General features: G+C 37.4%; 2 protein-coding genes across 6 annotated transcripts in view; both read right to left on the bottom strand.

Moving 5' to 3' along the window:
• Positions 1-8,592: 8,592 nt before the first annotated feature.
• Positions 8,593-11,098, bottom strand: LOC109398940 (SPRY domain-containing protein 7). Its single transcript, XM_019671398.3, has 2 exons — positions 10,836-11,098; positions 8,593-9,929 (listed from the first exon to the last, which is right to left on the bottom strand). The coding sequence occupies exons 1-2, from the start codon at positions 10,936-10,938 to the stop codon at positions 9,355-9,357; spliced, it is 678 nt and encodes a 225-aa protein (XP_019526943.3). The 5' UTR covers positions 10,939-11,098; the 3' UTR covers positions 8,593-9,354.
• Positions 11,099-14,428: 3,330 nt separating this feature from the next.
• LOC109403728 (protein couch potato) overlaps positions 14,429-22,595 on the bottom strand; it is a 555,872-nt gene continuing 547,705 nt past the window's right edge. For all 5 annotated transcript variants that reach the window (XR_009995724.1, XR_002128503.3, XR_002128505.3 and 2 more), the window contains one exon: positions 14,429-22,354. Coding sequence is in view for 1 of the 5 variants with exons in the window: in XM_019676593.3 (XP_019532138.1) it covers positions 22,304-22,354 (51 nt within the window). In the remaining 4 variants the exon portion in view is untranslated. The remainder of the gene's footprint in view (positions 22,355-22,595) is intronic.

The raw sequence follows: 22,595 nt of genomic DNA, 5'->3' as shown, positions 1-22,595 counted from the left end.
GGTTGTAATAATTGTGTTATAATCTTGTTAGAAGCTTCTGGTCGGGTACAGTCAGGTCACCCATTTTGAGCACCTTTACTAATTCGTTTTGCATCCAGTCAACCGGAAGTGTCGGGGTTTCCCATATGTTGCAGAATACCTAATGCAGCAGTTGTGCAGACACTAAGGGGGTAGCTTTGAGCATCTCGGCTGATATGCGATAGACCCCCGGGGCCCTGTTCGGTTTCATGCTACGGATGGCTGTTTCTATCTCCTGCAATGATGGAGCTTCGGTGTGGATACGGGTAATACGTTGAACCCTTGGCGGGTCATGCTGAGGTGTTGGTGGCCTGGCTGACACTTAGAGAATGTTTCCAAAGTGCTCAACAATAATTTCAACTGGTCAATAGCTATCCAGATGTGTCTTTCACGGGCATCGTAGCAGTCATCTTAGTCTCGTCTGATCCGTGAATCGTGCTTTCCGCGCTACATGCATTCTTGTACAAACCGGATCAATAGCGAACACCAACTTTGCAGGGTTGTTGTTCGGTATTAATGCAACATGCCCTGTCCACGGTATCCTTCTGGCTTTAGTCACATTCTGGATGCTGGGTTCACCGTAAAGTGCAGCAGCAAGCTCGCGGGTCATCCTTCTCCGCTACACACCGACGAAAAACTGTGTTTGAAGGCCCTCCTCGAGCATGGTCCATGTATCGTGTTCGTAGCGGACTACCGGTATCTTATTATCGTTTTGTACATGACGCATTTGGTGCGTGGGTGATTTTTTTAGACCGCAGTTTTTTCTGGAGCCCGTAGTAAGCATGACTTCCACTGTTGTCAGCCAACAGTAAGGCTCCAAGATAGACGAAATTGTCACCCACCTCAAGGGTATCCCCGTCTGTCTTGACATTGCTATCTAGACGGATCCGGTCGGGTTTTTTTTTATTCTTTATTAAAGTGATTTTCCTCCGTAAGAGGGTTCATCACTAATTCGGTTCCGCCTACCAGCATGTACTTTATTTTTGACGCACTCACCACCAGTCCCATGTTTGCACCATTACAAATATTCTGGCGTTAATGTCCTTGTCGTCCGCATGTTCACAAATTGACCGAATATTGTAAAAATCGTAGCCCACCTGTTGAGCCCGGCTCGTTGCATTCAACCTTCCAGAACGATGCCCAAGTAACAATTCCATTTCTGATAAGTTTTGATTGATTTTTATTAAGGTTTTATTACAGCAATAATTAAAACTCACAGTTTTATGGCTGATTTTATGAAAACCATTGATACAATGTTTTATGGTATACTTGAAGACAGAATTCAAGAGTAAACAAAACTTTTCGATATGTAAACCTTCTGGCAATCATTATTACCACAATAAAACTGTTAAAACTCTCAACAGATGGCGATCCGCTCGATTAGTAACGACATCTGTTGGTGGATAAGCAGAAACTACGACACTGCTAGGTTTATTGCGGTCATCATAAAAGTAAACTTGCTTTCGTTTTATTTTCGCTGATTATGGTCGTCGCCATATTGAAGAATTAGCTTACGTGAATGGAAAACAGTTAATTTTGCTTAAATTAGCAATGAATTGATAGTTTGCCACCATTTTCATAACATGCTCACATAAATAAACTCTCTCTGCTGAGTTTTCTTGTGATTCGAGATAGTTTTACTAAATTCACAAATTGATTTATTTCATTTCAAGATGACTATTTCCGAAGCGCATTAATTTTATGCTTCTGCAACCTCAATATTCACGATAAATTCGAATGCGCATAAGCCTACCAGCACAATAACTACTAAAATATAACTTTGAAATGATCGCTTTCTACTTACGAATGATGTATCCTCCTGAACTTAACGTGCCATCGAAGAAGCTTCTCTGCATTTTGAGCTGTCATAGTTTTTGTTGAAAAAAAAAACAACAACAATCGAGAGGTTTTAAAACGGGTTTATTGCTACTCTCAATGCGGTTTGCAAAACCTCTCCGAGATTGGTCCACTTAGCCGGAAGATGCTTTTAAAGAGGTTATCAAGAGGTTTTGATGTATGATTCAGTTTTATTGCAAGTTTCATAAAATTTGTCATGAAGATCTCTTGTAGAGCCGAACAAAACTTAAAATGTTACTTGGGTGTTGATAAGTAGGAATGAGAGCCCGTCACCTTGTCGTCGGTCCCTGGCGAGATTCGAATTATCAATGTTGAATATGTTTTGATTAGTTGATTCTTTTGGAACACTTTGTTTTGAAGATTTTTTATACTTTTTTTACTTATTCGTTTATTTGGAAGGCTCGGGCGCCACATGGGCATAACTGAGCCGAAATCTTTTATTTTTACAATGATTTTACATTTTACAATTTATTACTGCCTTAATACTATGTTAGTTTGGGAAGCCGAAGTACTCGCGGCTGTTTCAAGGTTAAGGATTGGAAAAAAGGAATAAAATAAAATTGGGAAGGACGGATTTATGGGTTTAAAACTAAATTATTTGCTAACTTATACTAAAAACATTGATGGGACAAATTGTCCATATTTGTAACGGAACCAAAAAGAAAGGACTTTATCGGTAGACAACGACAAGAAGAGGACAAACGGAAGGGGGCGACGACTGACAGGGGCGAACAACAAAACCAAAAGGCGGACAACGAAAACAAGGAACGTACTACATCAAACTCTGACATCAACACGTTTCAAAAACTGGTAAATCAAGTTCATGTATTCCAAATCAAGTCCTGCCAACATTTCTCTAACGGGTTTCTGTTGTTTTCCTTGGACCCGGAGAATTTCATGCAGCTCAGATCTGACCTCACGATACTCATTGCATCCCCACACGACATGTTCGATATCCTGGTAAGCCACGCCACAGACACAGAGATTGCTTTCTGAGAGCCCAATACGGAAGGTATGTGCATTCAACAAATAGTGGTTGGACATCAGCCGACACATTACACGAATGAAATCGCGGCCTAAATCCAACCCTTTGAACCATGGTTTCTTCGACACCTGTGGAATGATGGAGTGCAACCATCTACCCATGTCTCCATCTCTCCATTTATGTTGCCAGCTGATCAAGATCTCCTGACGGTCCAATGCAAATAATTCGTCGAAGGCGATTTGACGCTCGTAAATATCGCCTTCACTAGCGCCCACCTTAGCCAGAGAGTCCGCTTTCTCATTGCCTGGAATTGAGCAATGTGAAGGGACCCAAGCTATGGTGATGATGTATGAGCGTTTGGACAAAGCACTCAAGACTAGGCGTATTCCTTTCAGGAAGTACGCTGAGTGCTTCATCGGTTTCATTGACCGAACAGCCTCCAGAGAGCTTGGACTGTCGGTAAAAATGAAGTAGTGCTCAGGTGGAAGAGTGCGAATGTACTCTAAGGTGTAGTATATAGCCGCTAGCTCAGTAATGTATACCGATCATGGCTTTTGAAGCATGTAGATGGCGCTATGAAATTCATTATAGACTCCGAAACCAGTCGAATCATCGGTTTTCTAACCGTCTGCGAAGAACTGTCTGTCCCCGCTAACATGCCTGAACATACTTGCAAAGATCTGTATACACACGGAATGAAAAGATTCTGATATTCCGGTGATCTCATCCTTCATGGACAGATCAAAATCCACAAAGCAATTGTTGAAGTTTGAAAAGTTGTCACGATTGGTGTTAACCGGAGATGGGCCTACCTCCAGCGTCATGTACCAGTGGTACACAGTCATAAAACGAGTTTGAGGGTTCTGTTCGAGCAGCTTTTCGAAAATTTCTATGACCAATGGATTCACAACCTCGCATCGGATGAGGAACCAGAACGATAACTCCGCAAAGCAGTCTGTCAGAGGTTGTACCCTAGCAATTACCTCTAAACTCATGGTGTGAGTCGAGTTCATGCAACCTAACGCGATCCGAAGACAACGGTACTGAACCCGTTGAAGCTTCAGCAAGTATGTTTTCGCCGCGGATTGAAAACAGAAGCTACCGTATTCTAAAACCGATAGAATGGTTGTTTGGTACAGCCTGATCAGATCTTCCGGGTGTGCTCCCCACCATGTTCCGGTACTAGTTCGCATAAAGTTGATTCGTTTTTGGCATTTCTGTATCAGATACACAATGTGCTCCCCCCAGGTGCATTTGGAGTCGAACGAGACGCCGAGATATTGAGAAGACATACTATGAGTGATTGTCTTACCTATCAGATGGAGCGAAAACTTTGCCGGTTTGTGTTTTTTAGAAAAGACAACCATCTCAGTTTTCTCCGGAGAGAATTCGATACCCAGTTCGAGAGCCCAAGTAGACAAATTGTCCAAAGTATCCTGTAGTGGTCCTTGCAGATCGACTGCTATTGATCCCGTTATAGAAACAACACAGTCATCCGCAAGCTGTCTTAACGTGCAATTTTCCATGAGACAATTATCTATGTCTCTAACATAAAAGTTGTAAAGAAGGGGGCTTAGACATGAACCCTGGGGGAGACCCATGTAGCTAATTCGTGAAACTGTCAAGTCGCCATGAGCAAAACTCATCAGCTTCTAAAACAGCAAATTATACAAAAAGTTGTTCAAAATTGGCGAAAGGCCACTTCCATGTAGTTTGTCGGAAAGAACATCGACACAAACTGAATCAAAAGCTCCCTTAATATCCAAGAAGAATGAGCCCATTTGCTGCTTTTGAGCAAAGGCAAGCTGAATTTCTGAAGCAAGCAACGCAAGATAGTCGTTCGTTCCTTTGCCTCTGCGGAAACCAAACTGTGTATCTGACAACATGCCATTCGATTCAACCCATTTGTCCAGTCGAAAGAGAATCATCTTCTCCAACAACTTCCGTAGGCAAGACAACATCGCGATTGGACGGTACGAATTATGATCCGACGCGGGTTTCCCGGATTGTTGAACAGCTATTACTCTCACTTGCCTCCAATCATCTGGAACGATGTTGTTATCCAGGAACTGATTGAACAAGTTCAACAAGCGACGTCGGGGAGGTTACCAGTTGAATTTAATTCGATCCATTCCTGGAGCGGAATTATTACATGAAAGAAGAGCAAGTGAGAATTCAACCATCGAAAATGGTCTATCCATGTCGTCCCTGTTCTCGGAAACATCACGAATTATTCGTTCCACGGGCACGGAATCTGGACAAACTTTTTTTTTTGCGAACTTGAGAATCCACCGAGGAGAGCTTTCTCGATCCTCGTTTACCAACGACGCGTTACGCATTCTTCTCCCGACGTTCCAAAGAGTCTGATGTCGCGCGCGATACATCCTCGACGAACCGACGCCAGTAACCGCTTTTCGTTGCCTTGACTAAGTTTTTAAACTTGCCTTCAAGGGCAGTGTACCGCTTAAAGTTTTCGACCGAACCGCGTTTCGGAAACTCTTTGAACGCAGCGGATTTCTCGCGATAGATTTCTGTACACTCGCTATCCCACCACGGATTGGGGGGTTTCCTGCGAACCGAAGGACCTGGTACTGGCCGACGTTGTGCCTGAAGCGCGCTACTGATGATCAGTTCTGATAGAAACTGATACTCTTCCCGCGGTGGAAGGACTTCTACCGATTGCTCACCGTCGATAATTGCTTCCGCGTACTTTCCCCAGTCAATGTGTTTCGTGAGGTCGTAGGAAATGTCGATAAATGGAGGTTGATGTGATCCATTGGAAATGTCGATAAATGGAGGTTGATGTGATCCATTGGAAATAGAAACAACAATCGGCAGATGATAACTACCATGGGGATCCTGGATAACCTTCCATGTACACTCCTGCGATAATTTTATACTTTTAATGTCACTCATTTTTGACGAAGACGACAAACTCGTATCTCTTATATTTTTGTACTTGGGCCCCTATTTATGAAAAATTCCATATTTTCAAAATTAATTTATTCGCTTTACACGAAAACATTTTTTTACCTTTGAAAGATGAGAATAATACCTTTTGAACAAGACTAATAGATTTGAAATCGGCTTACGCCATTCTGAGATAATGAGTGTCAAAAATAAGCCATTTTTAGAAGAAACCAATAAATAACTGTTTACTTTGAGGATGCTGAACCTTGCTGCCTTTGGAAAACATGTTGCATGTTAAATGTACTCAAACTGCTAGAAACAAAGTTTCTGTGGAAATTCAATGTATTAACAGTTATTGACGATCTTACGCCAAATACGACGCATAGGCAAATCAAATTGTCCCACCACAAAATGTGCACACCGGTTTCAGCATACATTGGTTGAAGTCGCCGCTACAGTTTTTCAGTAGCGGATGCGCATTAGTATGGGACAAACATCAAATCCTCGCTCCAGTCGACTTTTTTGATTCCATTTAGGTCCCATATGAACTGTGCAAAATTTCAGCGCAATCGGTGAAACTATAATTTAGCGCAAGCGGTTCAAAGTTTTCATAGGATTTACTATGGGAAAAGTTACATTTTCAGATAAAAATTCCCAGAGGTCGCCTCTTGTCTCCTTAATTCAAATCGATCAACGCTTCTTGTAGGAAAATCATTTATGAAACTTTCCTTCGAAGACCGCAAAACGATTGAATGCTTGTGGAAAAAGTTATTGATTTATTACCGATTAGTGATCCAACGAACGGCTTTTTGTTTTGTTTTATCAGCAGCACTGTAGCTGCTGCCTTGGCTGCTGCTGTTTCTGGGGGTGGTGATGCCACCCGCCACCCCATGCAGCAATGGCAGCAGCAGTGCTGCTGATAAATCAAAACAAACAGCCGTTTTCGTTGGATCACTAATCGTTAATAAATCAATAACTTTTTCCACAAGCATTCAATCGTTTTGCGGTCTTCGAAGAAAAGTTTCATAAATGATTTTCCTACAAGAAACGTTGATCGATTTGAATTAAGGAGACAAGAGGCGACCTCTGGGAATTTTTATCTGAAAATGTAACTTTTCCCATAGTAAATCCTATGAAAACTTTGAACCGCTTGCGCTAAATTATAGTTTCACCGATTGCGCTGAAATTTTGCACAGTTCATATGGGACCTATAGGGTGTCCCAGAAAGTATGGGCACAACTTTGCAGCTCTGCCATTTGGGAATGGGTGCATAAACAAACTTTATTTTCACACATATCGTACCTTAATATATTAACATCAAATGCCAATCATTGAAATTTGCATTTAACACTTCGTTTGAAAGCGATAGAACATTCCCTAAAAGACCTTTTAAAGCTTCTGCACAAATTGCTATATTTTTCAATAACATCGCTGAACAAATTGTGTCCTACGCATGAAATTAAGCTCTATAAAAATTTCAAAAAATATTTCCGTGTATTTCCATATGTGTATCTATTATACAACCCTTAGTTTGAATTGAATATGTATACTTTTGAACCTGAAAAATGAATTTAAACACCAAAATCGATATTTTTAAAAACCCGTTTTTGTAATAGATGAAAACAAGCTTCTGAATATATATCACAACATGCAGAAAATTACATTTTAATTTCACTATAAGTAAAATAAATGCTCCAGCTTTATAAAGTGTAGATTGAATTATTTCTATTCTCGTTAAAACATGTTTAAAAACTCGAATGTCTGTGGGCATGTCTTATCCAGAAATAGAAAAGGCGAATTTTCCAGTTTTCTCAAAATTTTGAAATACCCGTACGCACAGGCAAAACATATTTTTATAAAAAATTTTAATCAACCATCTGAGGAAACATGTTTTCGAATATATCATGTGAAAAAAATTCGAAAAAAATGTTTCGAATTTGGATATTTCGCCAAACCGTAAAAATGTAGTTTGTGCAGAAGTTTTGAAAGATGTTTTTTCATTTTAAACATCCTGCATACAAAACCCCTTTTTAATGCATAAACTCTTTACAGGTATCAATTAAAACATCTTGAGTAAAAATACAAATATATAAAAATTGTTGTTTGTTAAGACAATAATTGTATTTTCGCTATACAAAGTTGTGCCCATACTTTCTGGGACACCCTATAAATGGAATCAAAAAAGTCGACTGGAGCGAGGATTTATTTTTTCCATACAAACGTGTACCATACTAATGCGCATTTTGGGGTGGTATTTTGACTAATCGGTTTGTTTACGCGCTCTTTCTTTTGTTGTCGGATGTCTGAACATTGTGCTGCCAAAGACTGGACATTTGCACGATCGTCGCAAAATCCTTGCAAAGCTGAATATGGAAAGAATACTTTTTTTGGTGTCACCTTATTTTTTTCTTTAAAAATATCTCTGAAACCATAGGAAATAGCAATATGATGTTTTGGGAAAATTTGTTCAAAATCAGGTGCTTCTCAACTTTGTAGAACATTTCATTTCTCTATATAAAACAATGAAAAGTTGACATTGTCATCTTGGGAACTATTTGGACCACGCTTATTTCACATTATTAGAAAAAATATTCAAAAAGTATGAACTTTTCCGCAGACGCAGCATATAGCCAAAACTAACAATTTAGACGTAAATATTGTTTTCCAGTTAAATACGACCCATGGATCATTGTGGAATGGGTATTGAACCCATATCCATCCGCCCGTTTACAAGGCACACATTCAGTTCTCGAGGCCACCAGGCTCCACTGTATATGAGGAACAGTTTTGGGATAGTTTCGGATTTGATTGAATTGTACCTATTCCAGTATAAATAGATATATTCACAATCAGTACATAGTTAACGTCTTTGATCTGCAGAGGTTACCGTAAGACTTATTAGATGCTAATCTTGTTAGACCAGATCCATACGAATATGGCGCTTTAAAAAGACCTATCAAATAAAAGAGCATGTCATTCGGCTTCTGCTTTGTTTACCGAATGGTCAATATTAAGCGATAGCAAAATATATCTCTTGATGTCTTTGTATGGGGCTCGCAGCGCATAAAATTGTTGATTTTGCAGATAACGGATCATTTCCAAATAGTTGTTGAATGGTGAGGAATTCGTCTGAGTAATGGTTGTTTTGTTGTAAAAGCTGATTCAAGAAAGAAAGTCAATAGCAAATGGTGTCGCATGGTAAAAATTGATTCAACAAGAATACAGAATTTTTATTTGATTTACAGAAAGATTTGTAACCAATTTAATAACAACCGTTTCAAACTTTCAACCGCATTGTATTGGTTTTGAAAGTATGGTTTATAGTGCCGAATGATTGTATCGTATTAGATTGTTAGAAAATTGTTCCTCATAATTAATAAATGCAAATGAGAGAGGAAAATGATTTGAATTTTTCGATTCGAATGTGGGTAGATTAATTAAAATAACTAGGGGTAGGTTGATGTTACAACAAATATAACAATTCTAGAGTGCTATCTAATAATATAGTTATTGTTAAGTTGGACCTAAAAGGTGAGCCTATGGAGAGGCAAATGTTTAGATAAAAACATTAATATACATACAGATCAGAGCAATGACTGTTCGATGAGAATTCGTTCAAATCCCGGAGGTGGGCTGTAGCTGAAATTATCCAGCACGATATCAAGGATTGCACCATCATCAACAAACAGGCAGGGAAATACCGTTCCTCGAACATTCAACACCGGAACGTTCAGATTCGTCCCGTTCAAGTAGAAGTTCAGCTCCACGTGATCATAAGCAATGCCGATGGTATCCCCCTCTTGGGGAATCCCACTATTATTCACAAGCGTTGACGTGGCATTCGAGTCTAGTTTCGTCAGGGCTGCGGGATCGGTATCAATGCTTCCATTAGCCGCCTCCAAATTTGGTTCCAGTTTATGTAGGGGTTTCGCGTTGTGATATACGACATTGTCCGAAGTGAGACACCACGTTTCCTTATCGAAACCTCCTTTCGATTCATTCAAATCAGCTTGTTGAGTGGCAAGCCCCACGGACCACTGCCCGCCTTGTTGCAGTTTGACCTCGAAGTAGGACTTGGATTGCAACAGAGGAGTATTGGCTATGACTCCACCTGATCCACATGCTCGTTGTCCTCCTTTTATTACTACCACCTCGTGTCCTGTAATTTGGAAATAATGTATAAAATTTAAAATAGATAGAGATGTGTAGAGATGTTGTAGAACATAAGCGTAAATGGAATGTAAAACAAGAGTAAAGTCAAGACTTGGATCTTGACTAGTCGTTATCAACCAATTCACGACATCATCATATGCTAACAATGTTTCTTACGGGCGTACATGAATAGAATTGGATTTGTCAAACGTTTAACCCTTCAGCGCGCGCGCTGTTGTAAAAAGTACAACACTACCAAAAAAACCTCGCTTTTCGTATACAGTGCGAGCGCAGTGCAGTATCGGTTGCTTGATGGCGCGCGCCCTGGAAGGTTAAGAGCTGAAGAAGCAAACATTTGGACCAACACATCAAAAATGTGCAAAGAGAAACATAAGATTTTAAGAGTAAATCTGCGTAGAATTAAAAGTTTGTTTGATTTCTAACTTAGCAACCTTATTCATATGAAAGGAAAATATTATTTTAAAATGTATAGTAAAGGATGAACTTTGAAATAATTTCGGTATTTTCTGAAAATTATGTTATTTTCCGTATTGAAAAGTTACTTATTCTTAGAGTAGCATACTTTCAAAATCTGGATCATACGATTGACAAACGATTAGTTTTAATAGTTTTCCCTATAACAAAAATAATCATTTGTTCAAATTCTCACCATAGGTCAATCAAATATCATAGATTTGATATTTTTTTAAAAGTTCTTCTATTCAGAATTTATTCTCCTCAGATTTGTTTGATCAATTCAATCATTTGCATGCTATACGCAACTCTTACAGAACATTCGGTAGGTGATAACTTTCACCAAACGACGTAAATATGCTCCCTATACCTACATATGCAAAGCAATGCAGAAGCATTCGTTCTCTATCGTAGATGCAACCTTGCACACTCTACTCACCCATATGTGACGTATCGAGCTGGATTGGATCATGTTCCCGTCGAATCTGCACCGTCTGTGGCGGAAGAACACCATTCAGGCAATTCTTCAGGCAGCAAAACATGACTGTTGACCGGGGTAGGCGCTTTTAATGTAACTTTTGTGTCCCTAAGAAATTGATTGCTAAAACGAAATACAAATTATCATACTGATAAGTTTTAATGTTCTGTGTTTGTTAAAGCGAACTGTTTACTGCAACAACTGTCAAGTTGTGGGAAGCACCCTGACGAAGACTGTGGCATAACGGTACCAGTTAACATCCAGCTGTCGTATGAGGATTGCCGCTAACATACTACCAACGTTATGCATCGAAACAGAATGGACATCTGGTGGGTGCTAGTCACACTAAATCATGAATATGTCGACTTCGACATAGGTCTAATCAAATAGACAGTTGATGTGAACAAATTTGCATTGCTTCATACCATTTTTTTTTTTGGCAATAAGATTTTTTTTCTTGGTATTATCGTCGCATCACCAAATCAATTTTGGCACGTTCGGTCACTTCGCATTTCGACCAAAAGCATAAAATAACAACTGGGACTGAGAAATATTCCCAGTCTATGGCATGCAAAAATACAGCCATAATTATTATTGAGGAGTCTACATCGCGATTCAACCATAAAGGCGATTGCTTCATTGACACTTAACTTCATCATCAACCTTTATATAAGGCAACTATTAACAAGAAAAAATTCGTGAACAACAGATCACGATCACAAAAGATGATTGCAATCATTCAAACTTCACAATTTGCTCAAATTATGGTAGAAATAAATCATTTTCCTTAACTTTTCGGCCTCCTTGCAACCTATTTCGCCATAGTGTACCAGTTATGGCAAATCCCATAAGGAATGCATGTAAATAGTGCGAAGTGGAACCCAAATTAACAAATGTGTCCATAACTGGTACAGGGTTCCTATCATTGGCACACGCCGTAATAAATACTAAAAGTAGTTTTGGCTCCGTTTTTATATTTTTCCTGTAAAGTATGAAAACTAATCATTCATTTGACTTATTGTTTACATTCGTCGGTCTTCTTCTTATTTTTGTAGAAATAGTTTTTCTTAGGTGGTGCGATAACTGGTACAGGCACCCTACTTAATGTTTATTATTCATGTGGCATTCTTAGAGTGCACAACATATATTGCTTCAGGTGTTTTTCCTTTTCTTTATACTTTATTCAGGATGTATGTATTGAATGTTTTATTCTGTTGTGAATTCTTTCAAATTTTGTCGAGCATTTCTTCTTCTTTGGAGACTTATTCGGCGAAGACTTAGGGATTTTTTTTTAAATTTCTTTGGTATCTACTTCAGATTTCAAACGTCATTAAAATGCCAATAAAGGGCAATTTAGTAGCAGATATAATGCAGTTTTAAAGCTGAAATGCGGCTTATTAAAATGCTTATTGGTTTGCTGGGTAATCTCTTTACAACCACAGTACAACAAAGAACAGCAGTATTAGAATCAGGTCGGTATCGATTGCAAAACACCAAAGGCGAGGAAACACAGAATACACTGTATACATAAATCGCATAATGCGAAATCATATATAGGGTTTGAATTTGAACTAAGTCAAGGACTAATCAATGACAACTTCATAATCCCGCCCTTGTTCAGCCTCAAATCTGAGAAGAAGGGCAGCTGATTGTTTTTGAGAAGCGCAAGGTCCACCGCGTCATTCTTTCCTAGGCACAGAAAGCATTAAACCGCATAACACCATGAATTAGGGGACACCTGGTTAGTGGACTCCTACCATAGGAATAGGCAGTCTGTAATGCTATTCTTAGCCAGTTGAACGTACTGCTACCAACACTACACAACTATTGGAGCTGATCGGAAGCAGACGTTGAAGATCGACTTTATACGAGCCCGAAAAGCCAACAGTCGGAGATTCGAAAAGTCAGTAGCAGGAAAAAGTTATTTGGACACGCAGAAAAATATCGATAGGTTAAACCTAAAAACGCGTCTATTTGCTTTTACCATTCTTGTATGCATTGAATCAATTTATCTCTTTATTTGTTTCTATTCTACTACATCATCAAAACAACAATTTTTTTGAATTTAAATAATATCTGCGCTAAATTGTGTTGTCAACAAACATTTATTATTGTGTCTATCAAACATATTTTTAGAACCAACAATCTGGATGTATTACGATCACAATTTTGATTTTGTAAAGTAAACAGTGTACCTTTTTTGTGCGAAATTGCTGGGAGAAAAATGCTTCGTGCAAAAATCGCAATTTTGGTTGTTCTTTCGATTTTTGTTTTGCTCTAGCTTTTGCTACTATTAATAAAGGTAAGTGTGCAACTGCGGTGTTGTAATTTTACTCATAAAATCGATCATTTCAGCATTTTTTTCGAAAATGAGGAACGATTCTATGAATACTAATTTTATTTATTTCAGAACTTGTTTTTAGATTGAATATTCAACAAAGTTAGCACTGCGCCGCACTACCTCGGAACGAATTTATATAGTAGCATGCATTTAATCTTAAGCTGTGTAATTTGATATATATTTTAAGAGAAATGTTTTATTATGTTCACAATGAAAATAAAACCTAACCAATAAAACTGTTTTTAATATCAAAACATAGGATGGGTCAGATTTAAAATTTATATTTGTTGAAACAACAAATATGAATATTAGTTTCAATACGGCTTCTTTTGTTGCTTCAACACATTGTTTTTTATAGATTTGATAAATCGTATTTTTGTTTCAAAAAAAGTTATGTTTTGGTTGTGACAGCTAGTTGTTTTCGGGCATTTTTAGAAACAACAAATTCTGTTGTTGTTATGATTTTTTTGTGGATTTGTTGAATCAACAAAATTAATTGGTAAGCCCTGAGTCTACAATAAAATGTGTTGAACCTATGCAGAATTCTTTTGAGTTTACAATATATTTTTCTGCGTGGAGGATAGTAAAGTTGAAGAACTGAAATGAAGAAGTTTTCAGCATGGAAAAATAAGGAAGAAATAGAAACTGGACTTACAAGAAAATTGTGTGATAAGCGCGAACCTAGTTAGCCCATCAGTACAGTGCCCTACCCGCCATTGTGATTCTCCCATTGTGCCTACAGGACCTCGCAGTTTTTATTTTAAAACCAAACTTCGCGGTTTCGTGACCATTATATCTCAGACCACGAATAACGGAAGTTATCTTAGCAAAGCGTGTATTCTTTCACGGAGTGTCACGAGCGTCTTGCCGACCCGAAGGCTTGAAGACGGAGGTTTCATTCATGCTGGGAGTAACACGGACCTTACTGAGTTACATTAATTGTCTCAATCGCTATTCTGCTAGTGATCAGATAACTCCATGGGATTTACTCTTCAGGATCACGGCCGTGGAAAGAGATCACCGAACAAAATATTGATAAAAGCAACACAATCATCCTGCCTGTACGTACCTTATCGTAAAACAAAATCAATTCAATTGGTATATAATTGACTGAGTTATGAGCGGAAAGTTCCTGAAATAAGACCCCCTGGCGAAATGGTCCCCACCCCACGGGAAATGCTATCGGATACATCCATAAACAAAGCTCACCACGTGTTGTTATTACATACTTTATTTACTTGTAATTTAATTCATTACTTTTCCCCACCTTTGGACCCTATACAATGTTAATTATATCTAGCATTTGATAGTTAGTACAGTGTATCTTCATTTTGTTTTCTGTTATTCATTTCTTTCGTGTCTTGCGTATTGATTTTCAGCGCCAAAGACCCAGCGGCCAGCCACATTGCTTACTTACTCACACATACTCACATAAGGGCGCAAATGCGGTTTTGTAGTAGTGAGAATGCTCGCCGTTGACTGACTCTGTTGACTCTGATGTTTTTGTTTTGTGTCGTGTGATTCAGGTAGTCCATACATTTCAAGATGTTTCGATTGGTTTGCTTGTTTTTGGTTGTGTGTCTTTCGATCATCCCATTTTCGGTTTGTTCTAATAATACAGCTGAGTTTTTAGCTTTTTATCTGCTCTATATCACGGATGTCACACGCTGCAGTGTGTGAATCTGCTCACTGAAGCTGGAATGGATGTTGCTTTCAAATTTTAGCATATGTATATCTTAAACATTTCACATCGTTTTTTTTTTTGAAAATTAAGCATTGAGGTCTGGGATAATGGGGATTTTAAATTGTTCGAATACAACATTGTCTAATTCATTGTTCTATTAGGTTTTGCCTGTCTGGTAATTGTAAACTGTTACATTGTATGCGATGATCTGTATTCGTAGACTGGTATGGTATTTCTTGTTGATGTTGCTGTTTGTAGTTGAGTGATTCTCTTTTGTGTATCATTTGGTATTTTATGTTTCGAAGTATTATTTCATGTTCATGTATTTTAATTGAATTTTCTTCTCGTTTTTTCTTGTTAAAAACTTTAAAAATCAATTTAAATATCCTTGTTTTCTTTATGTTTCATTAATTGTTATTCTTATATTTCTTCTTTAAAAATTGTATTTAAGGCCATTCCTGTTCTGAATTGTATGTCTTCTTAGAAAAGAACAGTAAAAAGAAAAGGACTGTGAACAGAAATTTGACAAAAATCTAAAATTACTGCTTTTGACATTATCAATAGATGATCAAAAAATATTTTGTTTGACATAATGAAATAGAAGTATGTGCTCAGGAAACAAATATCTGAGTTAAAATCATTTATTTTGTGTACAGACAGTGAGAGAAAATCATCAACTGAAAGCTAACAATTCAGAACAGTTGTTTCGATTAGAGGATTTCTTCTATTAAAATTATAACAGTGCACAATAATCAAGTGATGTGACGTTCCAGTGTTGCCAGAAATGGGCAGCGTTGGATGAGAATTGCGTATTTGAGAGCAACGCAGTTAATGGTGCTAAGGAAACCTCTCATAGAGGTAAAAGACTTTTATTTCAGTCGGTATACAAACAAGTTTTAGTCAGTGAAGAGAGATCAAAGATAATTTCTCATTTTGAAACCATTTTTCTCAGTCCACGCACCGATTATGGGGCAGTACACGTTAGAACGTCATATAACTTATATCAAAATCAAGAGAAAACGTGTAGTTTAAAATTCTAAACGTAAAGGGAAAAATCTTTGGAACGAATTCTAGCTTAAAAGGAAAAACATTAATCACATTCATCTTGAAAGATTCTCTTTCGCTCTGGGCGTTCAGATTTTTTATGAGATTCTCTTCAGCGCGTTCTTTGCTGTTTGTCCGCTTATATGATAAACATTAATTTAATTTATTACTTGCTTCTTCTTCTGATACTTAACCTCTTTTGTTTTTCTCTAGGTTCTATTACAATTATATATAAGACTTCCATAAAAAGTTTCAATATTATTTCCTTTCCTTCTTTTTTCAATATATTTTATCACTTTTTAAGAATAGATAAAAATATTTGTCAAAAATTTCCTCTTGTTCATATATCGTACAATTAAAATTATTATCGAAATCATTTCAATATACAACAAGAATGTATCTTATTCAATTGAAAGTGGATAAACAAAACGAGAAAACAAAAACGAACATAAAGAAGTACAAAAATCAGTGTCAAGTGGTTGAAAGTTTGAGGAAAAAACTAATGAAGAACATTGTGCACCATTAAAATTACAAAATAAAAAGAAAAACTTTAGTGTGGAGTGCGGATGTGCAGTTGCTGTCAACTGAGCCGATTCCATCACCTCGCTACTAATTCTGTGCATATATTTTTTTCATACTTCCGTGATCGAGTGTGTTTGTGTAGTTGTGTGTGTGCTCACTTTGCGTGTGTGAATGTTTGTGTGCATATTCGATAATCACAAGAAAACAAAAACGATCAATTCTGTAGTTTGTTTATTGTTTCAACTCGCTTTCGTCGGGAATCGTGACGTTGATTGTTGTGTGGCGTGCATGTGCTGTACGTGTGGTGGTGTGACGTCCAGCAGAGCCGTGCTCTGGTGCGGTGGTGTGCGTGCACGCGCGCGCGAGTTTAGAGTGTGGGAGACGAAAAAAGAAGTGTTGCCAGGATGATAAGTGTGATCGTTCTCAGGGGATCGAATGCGTTGCGTGATAGAAAATGTGAAAATTTAGTTTCGCTAGCATTTGGAGAAACCAGTCGAAAACTGAAAGCTGAGAAGCGATGAAAACTGTGCTCAAAATTGCTTCAGGTCGAAGGCCCGCCACAGCGGGAGACCGTCGAAATATTAGGGGTTTTATTGTACCGTTTTTAGTTTATAAAAATAATATTTTGACTAGGTTAAAAGTCTCAGCTACGAGTTTGTAGATATCGCTGAAGGCGTTTTTGGTAGAATTGTCTTCTTTTGTTGTGTTTCCACGTTCTTTTTCTTTGCTCTTTTATAAATCGATAACAGTTTTTCATAGTAAGGTATTTGTTCAATGTTTTTGTTTGCGATGATGCACGACTTTTCTTAATGTTTTCTTGTAAGTTATATCGAATCTGTTACGTGTACAAACAAAACAAGTGAGATAGCGTAGATTAATTGCTTGTATTTGCTGTTTGGTTAGCTTGCAGGCTTCGTTTTATCAGTTATCTCTCATACTGAGCCGGAGCCAGTAAGGAATGGGTATTCGAAAATAGGTGGCAAGTTGAAGTCAGTTTCCTTCACTTATTTGTTTTAGCCTAAGATTTTTTGATGTTTTAAGAAACTGATGTCAACGCAGATTCGTTCAATCATCTTTGCTTTTCGTTCCAAATCATACGTTTATTGAAAAATTGTTCAAATAGCTTGACATTACTTCCAGTTGATCATTTAACATGTTCTATGTTTGTCTAGATTTTACATTCCATTGTACTACATATGCTATATCTAAATATTTTCACTGTAATGTTTATTATTTTTAATATATTTTGGTTCATAACTTCAAAAAAATATACTCATTCTTTGTTACTGCTAAGGAAAGTGATTTACCAAAAGCGTAAAAATAAATAAGCATTGGTTGTAGAATAAATAAATAATTTAAAAGAAAAATAAAAAACACATATCTTTGGTTAATTTTTTATCTTCATTAAATTCGATAGCAGAGTTGAAGTAGTAAGGAATCTAGTAAAAGCTATTCGAACTAGAATCGAAGCATAGAGTGTCACATTCACATCATTCTCTCTGATTTCTCTCCATTTATTTCTCATTTCCTAAATGATAAACCTCCGTAAAACTTACAAATTACGCTCAATGCTTGAAAAAAGCAGTGAGAGCACCGTGTTTCTTTATCTGGGAAGCGAGTAAAAGATGGTTGCTTTGATTGTCAAAAGCACGAATTTTAGTATCAATTAATTGAAGCTCATTGTTTGGAATTTTTGTGACATTTCTAGTAAGTGTATGTGGGTGTGTATGTGTGATAATAGTTTGCATTTCACAAGTGCAAAAAGTTGACAAAGTTTTCGTCCGTTTGAATAGACTAGCTTCGTCATTTAAGCTGTTTTGTCCCATTCGTTCAATATCGGCCAAGCACTGTTCTTCAGACCAAACACCATTCACTGAGAAAATAATTTGGGAGTTCAATTAGCTGTTGCGAAATATCTTGTAATAGTAGTTTTTAAATTGTGACTTGGAGAAATTGAATAAAATTTTAATCGTAACTTGAAGCACTAATACAAATAGCTTTATAAGAAATAAAATCGCTAATGGCGTTCTGTTCTATGAAATTATTCAACTTTTTTAAATTTTAATCAGAAAAAATACATATTGCTAGAACCGGTACTGGCTCTGTGAGCGGTTAATGCAACCAAATTGTATTAGCTACAAGATTACTAGCAACACTTTCCATGCCTGATACTTTTTAAACCTGAAAAAAATCTAGGAAAAGAAAATAACTAATATGCGAAATATACCAGTGTTTTCTCCTTCAGTTACAAGACACGGATTGCGTCAACTTTGAGCACTCATAAAAAATAGAGAGTACGAGAAATGTTGGATGCAATGAAGATAGGAAAGAGACACTCTCAGTTTGACGACTCTAGTAGAAAAAATGAAAATATACGAAGGGTAGTACGAATTTTCCTTCTAAATCGTTTGTTATTGGTAGATCCTATCATATTGTTCGAACAGATACATCAATATTAGTTGCTGGTTTCATATGTTGACATTTTCAGCGTATTTTTTAATAGTTTAATGATACTTTCATTTTGCTCAATGTAGTCGTAAATGTATAGGTAATATATTATATTTCTCGTCAGCTACAATTTAATATATGCTTACATTTCTTCAATAAATTTCTCTTCAATATTATCGGGCACGAAATTGATATGTTTGAATTGTTGATTTATCGTAACACTTTTTGTTCATAGAATAATTTGTTTACTTTGTTCATTTAGTCTAGTTAGCATGAACCACTTCATTCGTTTTCATTCTTCGTTACAGAACTAATAAATCGAACCCAAGAACCGGACAGATACAACTTAGCTTTACAAAGACGGCATATAGTCAACAAGTAGTTCAAATAAAGCTAGAAGGCATTTTAAGTTTGATTAGTAATCTGGTTTTTACTAAATTCTCAAAAAGATCGCTCGAAAAAACTCTCCTGTATGGGGATGCTTAAAATTATTCCGTTAATATGATATTTATGTCAACACTCCTAGGTCGTATGAAACGATATCTTTCGGTTACTAAAAGTTACAACTACACTCATTGCGTGGTGTACATATAAACAAGTGAAAGAATGTGTCTATTTGTATGCAAGTGTTGATAAAATCGGCCTTGTCTGCTCTTTGATATATTATGATATTTTTTTTGGGACAAACCACCAACCTTGTGAGCACAAGGCTCGGCTAGTTTGATTTTTTAAGCCAGTTGTTTTTCCTGGCAGCAATACGCAGCCTAACATTGTTTTGCTAAATCTTTATCACATATTTTATTACAATTACATTCATTCAAGCTACATACCCTATTTTTGAATTTAGTAGTGTGTATAGCCCTAGATTTTAATTAAAATGTTGAGAAAAATCCAGTGCCAACAAAAGATTCACTTTTTTGAATATTTTTCTCATTTTTTTGTATGTTTGTTTGCCAGAGATGATAAAAGTTGCTTGCTGGATGCCCCTAGAGCAGCTAGACGATAAAGTTAACTTACATGCTACTGTTTGTTTCCTAAGCTATGTCACTTTCCTTACATTGTAATGTTTAACCCAAAGCTGATATGTATTCATTAAGCTCCCGCGCAAAAGCGTGCTCCAGGAATGCTCTGCCAGTTCATCCGGGTGTTGCTCGACTTACAAACTACAGAGCCGGAAACCGCTTCGAGACCCTAGAACACTGACCTTTGGGGGCCGGATCAAGATACAGATTGTCATCTTGAAAACAGATCCGTACTTACCCGATTTAACTACACACTGTATTGGACGGAATGATTATTCACTTCTTGTGCCTTTACCTTTTTCCTTCGTTTTCATGCTTTCCTAGCTGACCGTATTGTTGGAAATGTTGATTTTCCCTTCTTAGTTTAACTTTCTCATAGCTTGTCTTATGTCCAATTGTCTGGCAGCACTGCTAGACGAAATAGATTAATGCACATTGACTCACCTCAGTTCCTTATATTTTAGGATCGAATTGTTCCAACATTGAACTGCCTGTTTGAATGAAGTTGTTATCTGTGATGTGCACTAACCTATGCCGCACGGGTCTTTGCTAAGATTACACACTGTATATACCTAACATGTTATCCAAATTATTACCATAAAAACTATTCGCAAGCAATGCGCTGATAAAGGTTGTATGATAATAATCCACATACCACATGTTAGTCAGTTTGCTGTCTGAACAATCAGTTGCCTGCCTCTCATCTGGTTTTGGAAATTTTGCCTAGAGTTTGTTTTCCTTTCAGAAGCTAATTCACTCACTGAATCAAACACCGAAAAAAGTTTCACTACTTATTGCTATGTTAAGACCGACTATTCGGTACTTTGTCCTTTAGTTTAAAGAGATATTTCTATACAAATGATGCTTCTTTACTGAACTTGGTGGCAAATTTGACAGAAAGAAATAAGCCAGCCATCCAGATAAGTTGTGATGTCGTTTGGGACTCTGTTGGAACGCAAGCATACTTTGGTACTCATAGCTTCTATGTTGCATAATTTCGTGATTTCAACATGATCGGCTGCTCGATTCCTTCTGCCGCTCGGCAGCTGATAGGAACTGATGCGCCTCTTTGGTGTCCTATAATATGTAATTGACGGTAACTTCGCGTTTTTGTTGACTTCAGATCTTGCTTCTTCGACAGATTCCAACTTGCATCTAATGGCTCCCCGTCACCTGCCAAACTTTCCCCAAGTTCATGTGATGATATACTTACTACACTAAAATAGCTTAGGTTGATGATAACGTTAAATTTAGCTTTGAATTCTTTTTGGATAAAGTTTACTTTTGATGAAGAGCAATAATTTTGTCTGAAACATGTTATGTAACCACTATTACAAGTCAGTATGTTTGACACCTGCCTATCCTACCTGTCTGTTACCATTTCTCTGACTGCAGGATGATAATAATGCCGCTTGTTGCTCGATAGATATCAACAGAAAAATCTCCTACCAAATCTGGTCTGTCGGAAACGGATCTTGGGTTTTAGCATGCCCTTAATATTGCCTAGCAGTTACTTCCTACAGTATGCGTCCTTAAGAAACTATGTATGCAGTTTTACAAACTATCGTTCCCATCTTTGTTGATTTTAAAAAAAATCTTTGATATGCATGGATATTTTCATTTACAGTGTGTTTAGTTTGTTATTGCTTGTTCGCCGTTTTTTTCCTAAGAACTACCGTTTGTTTGTTTTTCTCTTCCTTGGTTTCGTTAAAAATAACTGAAACACTTTGAAACCCTAATCACATGTATTATTTTTGTGTGTGTTGCACGTTTGTGCTTGCCTTTCCAAAGGGAGCTTTACCATCGTTCCACTACTCGAATTGTATATTTGTCGTAAGTACGGTTCAACGAAAAAGCAATAGGCTGATAACAGGTGTAACCAAGAAGGAAATTGAAAAAGTTCAACATAGCTTTCGTATAAAAATCGTTCTAGGGCACATTATGGTTCAATTGGGGGGCCAAACATGGTCTTCATTTATCACATTTACACATCAACTAAATGATTTCGTTTCCTCTAGGATGAATTGATAAAACAAACGGCATGTGAATACTTCACAGCATCATTTTTACACAGTATGTTCAATTTTCTTTCAGAAAGACGACATCGTGCTCTGTTCACGCTCTGGGCTGCGGGACGGCAATCGCGTAGAGACCATTGCTGTTGTTGTTGTTGACGCTACTGAAACGTCCGGTTGATATGCCATTCCCAAAGTCGAATCCTAGTCCGTTTCCGTTAGTTCCGTTGATGTAGGAGTTGTCGATAACAGTTGCTGTTGTTGGTTGGTGATGGTTCTGTTGCTGATATTGTTGCTGCTGTTGCTGATGGGGTCAAGTTGTAGCCATCAAGTAGGTGTTGAGATCGGTTCGTTCACTCTTCTTCCCCAAATGGTGTTCCATTCTTGGCTCCAAACCCGCTCCCCTGAAAGCGAAAATTTGGCATCTGTTAGAAAAGTTTCGCAGTATGGTATAGTTATTATGGAAAATATTCATGAATAAATTCGTTCAATGATCGTTCTAATCGTATTTACACTTGTATTTGTCATTCATTCATTGCGCATTTTTTGGTGCTTGTGGGATAAAAATATCGCAAGCAGGTGTCTCAATCACTTCTATTTTTAAATAATAACAAAATTTAAGCTTATATTTCAATTACGGTTACA

Source organism: Aedes albopictus, chromosome 3 (genome assembly GCF_035046485.1).
Source record: "Aedes albopictus strain Foshan chromosome 3, AalbF5, whole genome shotgun sequence".
NCBI classification, from domain to species: domain Eukaryota; kingdom Metazoa; phylum Arthropoda; class Insecta; order Diptera; family Culicidae; genus Aedes; species Aedes albopictus.
Note: the sequence above shows the minus strand (reverse complement) of the source record. Positions and strands in the feature narration are given on the sequence as shown.